The following is a 10,718-nucleotide window of genomic DNA, read 5'->3' on the forward strand; positions in this document are numbered from 1 at the left end:
ATGTAGTTAATCTGATTTATTGAAGAGACTGTCAGATGGAATTAAATTCAAATGTAGAACATTTACATCAGCTCCGATGTAATCTTGTCAGTTTTATTTAGAAAAATAAAATCATGTAAGGCAACATTCTCTAGCTAGACATGATGCAGATTATGATGATTTGATACATTTATGTATTTTCTGACACAAACTGTACATTGAACATGTCAATATCCCTGCACAAATCCATGTAAATCACAATGACAAGAGCTTGAAAATCTATGGGGAAAAGTAAATGGCTTAGGTGCAGCACCTGCAAAATTATTCCAGCTTGAAACCTAAAAACGATGGGGAACATCTCATCAAATAAGATGAATAATAGCTAATAACAAAAGAGCAACTGATCCTGGAATATAAATGCTAAATTCCATGACACATAGAACAAGGCATCTGAGAAGATTAGTGAATACATTTCTATTAAACACTGTAGAGTGAGCTGTATGCAGTAAAGCATTGATAAAAATGTACTAGAATGTGCTGATTGTACAGTTTCAGACTGACACATGTACATTGTTTTAATACTAACTGATTGTGTAGTAATGTCACACTGTCAGTTAGGACCCATCTTTCAGTAGGCATAACTCTAACCTACTCGTACCAAATTAATTTCTGAAACAAAACAAAAATTAGATAATTATGGACATCTAATGTGCTTTAGTATAGTATAGTAGTAGATTTTCATTTACGAGTACTCATTTCAATCTATGTCCTCTGAAATCACTATAAACCAAGATGTAGAGCGAAGAAAACATTTGTATTTTAAAAGTTGCATATTTCTCTTTATCTGTCACATCTGAGATCATGATATGACTGAGACAACACAAAAAAGTGTGTAATAATTTCCCATTTGGAAATGATATACGTACATGCATGCTTTGCTCAGACTTCAGGAGGCGTTACATGGCGTCTCATTTCAAGAAACACGACAGCACAAACACTGGGTTCTTTGAAGAGAAGTGTGCTCTTTGGGACGCACCTTAAAATTGACCAAGTCTTTCCCAATTACAATTCATTAAAAACCATTCTGCCTCCTGAGCCAAATTACTCCCTAGTGCAACAAAAACTGCATAAAATGCACGTCATCTGCAAATCACTTAGTGCCATAACTTCACTGAACATTCTTGGAGCTGTCGCTGGAAGAAAGGTCCATCTGGTTTTGCATTTGTTGGCAAGCTTCTACTATTACTCGGTTGATGTGCCCTCTTAAACAACAGTTTTTTAATGTTTAATTAGTAGTCATATCTGAAGGAAAATGGCAAGGCTGTAACTGGGTCCTGCCCAACCATGTCTGGTCAGTTGGTGACATCAGCCTTAACGATAGGCTAGGTGATCACGATGAGATCTGCTTCCATTGGTTCTTTGTTTTGGTTGGTCCTTTCTTCTTCCTGAGTTTCTTCAGGTCTAGCCTCATATCCTTCATCCCACGGGGCCAAGCTGAGCCCAGCGGGGGCTGACAAAGAGTGCGGTGTGAGGGTTCTGCCAAGGCCCTGGTACTGACCTTTGGGTGACACGGGGTTGGATGCCGCCTCTGTGATGGCATCTTGGGAGCCTGAAGAGAGCAGGCCAGATCGCTCACCATCATTCTGCGCCTCACCGAAGTAGGACTTCCTTGGCCGACCCATAACTGTTCTCCCTGTCAATGAGGACAAAAAAAAAAGTCTTTACCGTCTTCTCGATGTTGGCGAATATGAGATACTTACAATGCACAACTGTGCAAGTACTCCAATAGCCAGGAGGCACCTACCAACATTGCGGACTTGTTCAGAAATGTCTGCTCTGACATCAGATATGTCCCACATTGCCATGAAAGAGTCAAAGCAAGAACCCTCCTCAGCCTCCTGGATGTAAGGCTTGTAGGTGAAGCTGAAGTGATGGGCAATGGCTGCTAGAAACATTTCCACACAGATGATGAAATCCTGAGGGAAACAAGACAGTTTGGTTATGTTTCAAACTGGTAAAAAGTTGTACCACATACTTACTACAACACCTTAAACAATTAGGAGGCCATATGGTTATTTATTTATTTATTTATATATATAAATAAATAAATAATACTGTATATTAACTCTATTGACGCTAAGATCAAACATTCTCACACATTAATCATATGTATTTCTTAACTAGATACGCTTTAGCTTACCTGTAAGCCAGTAGCTACAGCCTCCACACTTTGCCAGTCCCATGTACGTTTCTCGGAGATAATGCCCACTTTCACCAGCAAAGCAATGAATACAGCTTGCCTAGAAGAGTTTACAAAATAACCATTCTCACAAGCTACCACACTACCATTGTCTATATAAATCCAGGGATAGCATACTTCACCAGCATATACAACATACACAAGCAAGATAAAAACAGCTCCTACAAAGCATGTTTTCCAAAATTTCCAGCCCATATGATTAACTCTGAACACACTGAGAATTACCAGAAAGAGACGAAAACCACCATTTTGACGCATAGGAATTTGCCCACTGGTTTGATTGGACTTAGTTCCTCTCTCAGAGCCCTGTAGAACAGCACCAGGCAGTACATGGCAAACTAAATCAAAAGAAGACAGACAGAAATCCACTTCAAAAGAGGCTGCTTGTAACATTTTTTACGTCCATCTTATCTTTTAACATGCTCCCAGGCCCTAATGTATCATACAGTCCTTACTTGAGGCAAATTACATTTAGAATCATTTAAAAAACAAAAACAAAAAAAAAAAACAGTAGCAGTATTACCAGCTGTGACATATTGTTGAAGATGACCAGGTACGTCCATGCATTTTTTGAACTAAAATTGCCTTCATCATACACTCCACACAGCTGACAGATCCTAGGAAGAAGAAGAAACACCCATAACAGACATCAGTACAGACAGGGAACAAAAAGCTGTGATTGGTCTCAAAGAATAAAATTAAGTGCATGAAGAGCAGAGTTTACTTACAAGGCAATCACAGTTGTGACGGGTCTTACAACTGTATACTGCAACACTCCCAATTTGCATCTCAACAGTAAAACCCTGCAGAGGAAATGTATGATTTGAATTAGAATTTAATTGGTTTAACAACATCTACTTTGCTGATATCAGTAAAATCAAACCCAATCACTAACGGCCGTAATAAATATGATGAGTGGATCCTTGAAACAAGTGTAATAACAACAACAACACTGAATTGCCTAATTTTCCTTAACAACTATTCAACCATGGTCTATGATATCCACATGCAAAATGCAACAATACTGTCAAGGGTTAAAAATTTGAACAGGGCAGTCTTATAAAATACAAAGTAATGAGGCTGATGCTGCTGACCTTCAAGCATATGTTTATCAATTTGTTCTCCTTCAGTTTTTAAGTAGAACAAATGTAAAAAAAAAAAAAAAAGCTGTGGACAAAATTAACTGCACGCAGGCAATTACAGATGTTGCGTGACTGAAGCTAATATGAAGCTGGTGACTGTCATTGATTTGTTTACTTGTTTGCTGAGAAAAAAAAAACACTTCCATCTCAAAAATTCAGTGCCTTAAGACAAACTCAAGTACAAGAAACAAACTTAATGTCACCTTTTATCTTTTAGTCATTTTCATTGTTTCTTTTCTTCAAAACTGTAAACACCTAATCGAAATCAAATAATATCAAAGGGATAATGTTGCATGCCTTCATTTATGCAAGAACACTGATAATAAAACTGATAAATCCATAACACTATTGAAAAGTCAGTTAGATCTCTAATTGTGGGTGATTCAAGAAGATAGTAAGTAAATATGACTATGGTCAGTAAAGCTGACATGTTAGTATGATTAATTTTACACCACATTCTTGAGTGGTGTTGGATGCAGACTAAGCATTTTGAATAGTTGTACGGTGTGTTGGCTGCCACATAGTAAGGTGAACCTGTTAAAAAGTAACAGTTTGACAAGAGAATATTGGGGAGCATCAGGGTCCCACATGGATTGTATGTCTACAAGTCCTTATTGTAAAAGTGGTATAATTCTAAAGGAAACTTACTCTCCCATTGGCCAGGGCGGGCAGCAGCAAAGAGGGGGCAGGTGTTTCTGCTGCTCCTGGACCTCCAGCATCGACACCAGGCTGGGGTACTGATTTTCCAGGTAGTTAAGCAAGAAGGTCATGAAGTTGTAGATGACATAGGCCTCGTAGCACTCTCTGCATGTGTCCACATAAATGGCTATAGTGGGGTATTTTAATGCAATCCACTGCAAAATAAAAAAAAAAAAAGAGGGATTACATACAAGTGATGGTATATCATTTACAGAAAGTGTAAAGGCATTCTCTCAATCGTACATGCATATACAGTATGTGTTACACAACTCACACTGTCCAAGCTGTAGATTGGGACCATCCATAATATTCTAAAAAACAAAACAAAAAAAAAAAACAATCAAAACACAAACAATTAAAAATCAGTTTCAGACTATTGTTCATGGATGACATGATTGTTGACATCTTTACCTGATGATAGGTTTCTGAAGCTCTGGCTGAGTGTAGTTAACCAGATGCTGGAGGATGCCCCATAATGATATGGGTATGGTCATGAAGACAAAAATCCCAGCAATGAACCATGCTTTATTATGAGTGCCAACCTGTCATTAAGTGGAAAGAAACAGGCAGCACAGTTATCATTAAAATTATTTATGCATTTAAGTCTGGGAAACTTTTGGCAATTTGGCTACCCAGGATGTAATTATTCTACATTTAATATAAAGTGGAAGCAGTATTCAGATCCTTTACTCAAGTAAAACAGCAATACAACTTTGTAAAAATACTTCGTTTCAAAAGTCCCGCATTTAAATGAAAAGCACAGAAGTGTTATCAGCAACATGTGCTCAAAGTATCAAAAGTAATAGTACTCGTAATGTAGAACGGTCACTTTTATAGTGTTATATAGATATTACCTTGAATGAATATTATTATGAATGCATTAATGTTTAAATAATATCTTACAGTTGATGAAAGACCTGACAGCCTTACTTTCTTAAAACGTGAAAAAATCTGTTAAAGCAGTAAGATTATTTCAGACTGTTTAAAACTGAAATCAACATGTTCAAAGATTTTTTTTTAGATCTGGACTAGAATCATGAAGAAAGACACTTCATTTTAGCAAATATTTGAATTAAAAAACAGTTCGAAATATTCTTACTGCACTAGCAGATTTTCTCACCTTTTAAAAAAGAAAATAAGACTTAAAGGACTCAATTACAAACTAAATTGGACTTGATAAAAACATTTATGGATTCATACAAAACATGTGAATCTATAAATGTATCACTAACTACTGCTGTAAGATACATGCAGTGGAGTTAAAAGTTAAATCTTTCCCTGACATGGCATTAGTATAAATTAGCATAAATGTAATATAACTATAAGTAAAGTACAAATATCTCAAAATTGTATTTAAGTACAGTACATGAGTACCCACTGAGCTTAGTTTCACCACTGTGTTAAACCAACAGGGCTCCCAGATTCACAAGTAAACATGTCAGTCAGACCCACAGATTGTTAGAACTGACCCTTGACTTCTGCAGTTCCCATATGCACAATGGCAGGACGACTAATAGCAACAAAATATACAGCACAACGACCAGCGGCCGAATCCATCTTCTCCAGTTCCCACAGGAACAAGGCATCTTGACATGAAGACGCTGTAAGGCCTTTAAAACACCGGCCGCAGGTTCAGTGACAAAACGATTTCACTCGTCTACCAAACGTTGCTAACGCTCGACACATTTAACGTTAGCTTCGCATTGTTACACTTTCAACGGCTCACTGCGACCTACGACAAACCTTCAATTGTGTACATGTCCGTCGGTTCTTTCACTAGCTTATGTTAAGTTTCATTCGTGAGGACAAAGCTGCTGGATAACTGTCAGCTCATATGACTCTAATTTTACCAAGCTAGGTTGCTAACGTTAGCTTGTCATCTGTTTCACCATGTAAACAAACAAAGCAGACGATGCATCCTGTCTTAACCGTTGAAAGTATCTCAGTGTCTGACGCAATGGAATAAAACTCCCCGTTGATATATCAATCGCTACATTTCTGAACACTTATAAGTCTTTTTAGTAGGTTTACGTTGGTAAAAGTTTCCAAAAAAAGTAACCGCTATCGAGTGTGTACTTCCTGTTGTTGGCTTCAGATGTCCCCAATCTAGAATCTGATTGGTAGAATCAAGGCAATTAGCCAATCCATAAAGAGAGTTTGCTACCCCAATCCAACGGTACTTCTAGCTAGTGTGGTTGCTCTGCATTCTCATTGACCACGTGATCTGTGCTTTCGCCAGCAGATGGCAATGTGAATTAACAATTGCAATAACTGTGACCATGTTCTTTCCTAAACTGTTTTATGGATCACATTTAGGCCATCCAGACCTTGTGAATGTTTGGCGTTTTGTTTGGGCTATTTATGCAATTGTTAGGTTACTCGTGGCATTAAAAAAAAATCTATTTGCAAATAAATGGTTTTACTCCCATTTCCATTAAAAGACAGGCCCATCAAGGAATTTCGGCTGCTTAAACTTGCATTTAAAAAAATAAATGGTAACAAAAAGATTTGTCCCTACAGATGAAAAGAAGTCTATTTCTAACACCCATAAGTCAGTCTCAGTCTGTATACTTTGAAACCACCCCAAATAGTTGTATGGACAAAGTTGTTCATTATAGTTTCCATTTTACAAGAGACTTGTCCATATTTGTAAATTCGTATGAAAACACAAGCTATCAGACAAATTCATGTGATAAATCTGCTTGTCTTCCCTCTAGTAGATTTAGTGTTGTTTGCCCAGATGGACTCTTTCAAATTCTAAGACTGAGATCAGCAGTTCTGGACTGAAATTGTGCACAGCCTGTACTTTGTGTCAGTATTTGGTGTCCGTAAATTAAACTTTTACCCAGTTAAAACGTACAATCAACATATTATATTAACAATTACATATGACAATATGTGTAATTTGTTGAAGTGCAGTATAACCAATTATACAATAAGTACAAAGTTAGTACAACTGCATCCACATAGTCCTTCTCCACAGCAGACATTTTGACTTGTTATAGTAGGAAAAGCACAGGAGTTACTTATAACGTTAACGGTGGCTTTGTTGTATTCAAATGTCCTAGTGAGCCATGACAGTGTGACAGTGAGGGAACATGAACAATATCAGGACCTGGAAACCAAAGCAGCTAAATGGAATTCAGCCATCATTCATTTCATTATTTACACCTGTGCTTTTCCAACAAGGTGTGCAGATGCAAAATAACCACCATCCATTGTTGTTCCATTAGCTATTTGCCCTGTTTTTTAAGGTTTATATTATATTTTTTGTTTCATCTAAATCCTGCAAATAATTAAAAAATACTCATCAGAACCTCCTCCTTACCTTTTGCTCTTGTGTGCACGTGTATGTACACATGCTTGAGTATATTTGTGTCTGTGTGTCTTCCTGTAAAATGAGGGGAGGCAGAACTTTCCTTTCTGTTGCACCATGTCTCCACTGCCCCACAGTCACAGAAATCATTGGTTGTAGCAGGACAGATTGTTCATGAATTTTGAATTGGTCCTTTTGGCTTTTATGAATTAGAAATAGTCTTTGCCACAAGTCGTGCAAGTGGATAGCTTGGAGGGATTGCCATGCAAAGTGGCATACAGAGTACAGCCATGTAAGGGCAGGGTAGATTAACATATGCTGTGTTTGATCAGACCCAAAACAGATTTTAGCATAAAGGATGTGGCGTCCATTATGTCTCACTGAATCATAGCCATAACTGTAGGGTGAAGTAACTCGTACAGTATGTGCCTTGTGGGAAACACACATAGACGGGATAAGCATAATGGATAGGTCTGAGGAATAATAATAATCAATGCACGACAAAGGAGGAGACATACTGTCTGATTCCTGAGATAGTGTATCAGCCAAAGTGCACCTCCTTTGTCAGAGGAATACACAAGTCTGCAAATGTTCAACAATGACTTATTTATCTTAATACGTCTGCCATAGGCCTTTGTGTCAGGAAATATTCAGACTCGCTGAGGGTGTTCACTTCAGTTCATCTGTTTCTGAACAACAACATAAGTGACGTAGGACGGAGTCGAAGAAGCTCTTCAAAGTCATACAGCATGAACAGTAGTTACAAGAGTTGTAGCTTTACTTTATGTTACTCCGAGTCTCTTTAAAGGGTAAGTCTGGTAATATTCTATAGATTTTTTTATATCAATAAATCCCATGAAAAGACCAAAATCAAATATTGCCTTTGTAGCCAAAGCCTGATATAAAGCCTGATAAAAAATATTTAAAACACGTTCCCACATTACCATGAACATAGGCAATACATTTATTTTGAGTTTAGTGGCTGTATTTGTAGTGCAGCTGAAGATGGACAGGAAAGGGGTTTCGGGAGATGACATGCAGCAAAGGGCTACGGGCCTTGGTACATTGGGTGCATGCTCTACGACGTGAGCTAGCAGGGCGCCCCGATTTTGCTCTTCTCATGGGATTTGTGTAGAATATCACCAGCCTTATCCTTTAAGTACAGGTCATGAGAAAAGTACTTCACTGAATCACACTGGGTGACACTTATAGCCAGATTAACCTGCTAGGTTAAGGGCCCCAGGGCAAATAGGAGATGCTGGGCCCTTACTAGCCCCCTTGTCCTCATACTCTCTGTGCAGTGTATACAGTCTTTGTAGGCTGAAATACTCCCTGGGACTAGCAATGCTGCATGGTCATTTAATTAAACAAAGTATTAATCTAGGAACATGCAACATATTGTGATGACCCCTCTGCTTGCATGCATTGTTCTGCTCTGTTTTTCCTGTGTGCAGTGGCTGGACCTGAAGGCCTGATGTACACCATACATAAATGCCAGAGTAACAGCCAGTCCAGGTGAGATCTCCTCTTCCCTCCCATGTCTTTAGCTTTTTAGCTTTTGTTGCCTTAACTTCTGCCATACAACACCCATGCACCTGTTTGTTTGCATTTGTTCTGATTAATTTGTTGTAAATATATTTACTTTATCATTCAGTATCCTCCAGTTTTTGCCACAATCTGAGAGGCAGGCTATGACAATAAAAGCACAAAACTGAAATACTGAAGGTCTTAAAATTCGATTTTTACACATAGACCTTCTTTAAATGTTCAGTGTGTAACATTTAGGAGGAGCTATTGGCAGAAATGGAATTTAATAGTGATAAGTATGTTTTCATTAGTGTATAATCACCTGAAAATAAGAATTGTTGTGTTTTCATTACCTTAGATTAAGCCGTTTGTATCTACAGAGGGGGCGGGTCCCCTTCCACAGAGGTCACCATGTTGCAACACCATGTTTCTATAGTAGCCCAGACAAGACAGACAAACCAAACACTGGCTCTAGATAGGGCCTTTCCCTTTTTTCGCATATTTCCCGAGTTTCACGGCCACCAAGAGCAGGTGCTTATCATGTCAGTTAATATTGTGCTTTGGTGCTGCATATTTCCAAACAAAGGTTTAGTTAATTTAGCACAAACCAGTTAATACACAGTAAACCTGGAGCTTTTGGGGCCTCTGGAGTGCTGGTGCCCGGGGTCAGTTGTCCACTTTAATCCAGCCTCGGTGACACTGAACTCTCAGGTCATGGATTGAAAATGTTCGAGAAACTCTGGTAACTTATTATGTGACAGCTACAGTGAGACATATTGTACATTCAAATGATCTGTGGTTCACTGAACCCATATTCCCCATTATTATTGTGTGGGCTGAGTGCTTGATATGGGGTTTTATATGGAATTGAGCAATTCTAAGACAGATTTCACTTCCTCGGATACCATGAGTCAGAGTCTTGTTAGCTTGAAGATACTTTAAGATTCTTATCTATGTTGTAGCAGAAAATAATTTCATTTTTGATTAACCCATTGATTTTTCCGTGAACTGAATAAGCAATTAAAGTTGATTCTGTAATTATGTGATTTTGTGGTAAGCATAAAAAACATTTTAAGCATATAAAAAAAAGAAAAGAAAATAATTTTGTTTGCTTACATCCCCCCTTCTCATTATGAGTTCCCTCCTGTTTTATATTCCGTGGTTCCCTCACAGTATTGGACAAGATTCATTGTTATCATGTTGTAAGTATCTTGTTGAGAATGAACATTAACAAAAAGCTCAAGTTGAAATCATGCTTTCTTTTATTTTCTAACAGAGAATGCCTTGTAAAGTGGCTTTCCATTGTCTTTGCCATGAACATTGATTGGTCTTGAACATATTTACTGTATCAACAACCAAATCTGAATAAGCTCTGCATGGAGAACCACTTTGGACTTTTGAGATCCTATATTATTTGTTTTTGAGCTTTATTCAATTCACTGCTGGCAAGAAATAAGGTTCCCACCAAATTCCACAGAGCTAAAACCACTCTGTTTCACTCTCCCTCCCTTTCTCTCACACCCGCTTTCTCTCTGTCACTTCCCAGAAAAGCACAAGAATTCAATTCAATTTTATTTATATAGTGCCAAATCATAACAGAAGTTAGTCTTAGGGCACTTTTCATATAGAGCAGGTCTTGACCGTACTCTTTACTTGAGTATGTTCCAATATGTTTCATCCTAATAATATTTTTTTGTTTCTTTTTTATTGTCTGCTTCGTTAAACTTCATTAAACTGTGAAATGTTATATCTTAGCAGCCAAAGTATTGAGCAATTCTGTATTTCTTCAGGGTTA

At 37.8% G+C, this 10,718-nt stretch overlaps 1 protein-coding gene across 1 annotated transcript; it reads right to left on the reverse strand.

Moving 5' to 3' along the window:
• Window position 1: 1 nt before the first annotated feature.
• Window positions 2–6,239, reverse strand: tmem184c (transmembrane protein 184C). The gene is made up of 10 exons (XM_044189805.1): window positions 5,550–6,239; window positions 4,492–4,622; window positions 4,355–4,391; window positions 4,030–4,235; window positions 2,968–3,042; window positions 2,763–2,856; window positions 2,465–2,577; window positions 2,180–2,279; window positions 1,784–1,955; window positions 2–1,672 (listed from the first exon to the last, which is right to left on the reverse strand). Exons 1-10 carry the CDS (start codon window positions 5,664–5,666, stop codon window positions 1,362–1,364), a joined length of 1,356 nt encoding a protein of 451 aa, XP_044045740.1. The 5' UTR covers window positions 5,667–6,239; the 3' UTR covers window positions 2–1,361.
• Window positions 6,240–10,718: the final 4,479 nt, after the last annotated feature.

Source organism: Siniperca chuatsi, linkage group LG3 (assembly GCF_020085105.1).
Source record: "Siniperca chuatsi isolate FFG_IHB_CAS linkage group LG3, ASM2008510v1, whole genome shotgun sequence".
Lineage (NCBI taxonomy): Eukaryota > Metazoa > Chordata > Actinopteri > Centrarchiformes > Sinipercidae > Siniperca > Siniperca chuatsi.

Bases quoted from the DNA above. Each gene is read 5' to 3' on its own strand.
- tmem184c (XM_044189805.1), bottom strand. From the start codon at position 5,666: ATGCCTTGTTCCTGTGGGAACTGGAGAAGATGGATTCGGCCGCTGGTC. The intron at 4,392-4,491 runs GTAAAGATGTCA...TTTGTTTTTTAG, and splicing joins CTTCAGAAACCTATCATCAG to AATATTATGGATGGTCCCAA. The intron at 1,956-2,179 runs GTAAGCTAAAGC...TGTTTCCCTCAG, and splicing joins CTGTAGCTACTGGCTTACAG to GATTTCATCATCTGTGTGGA.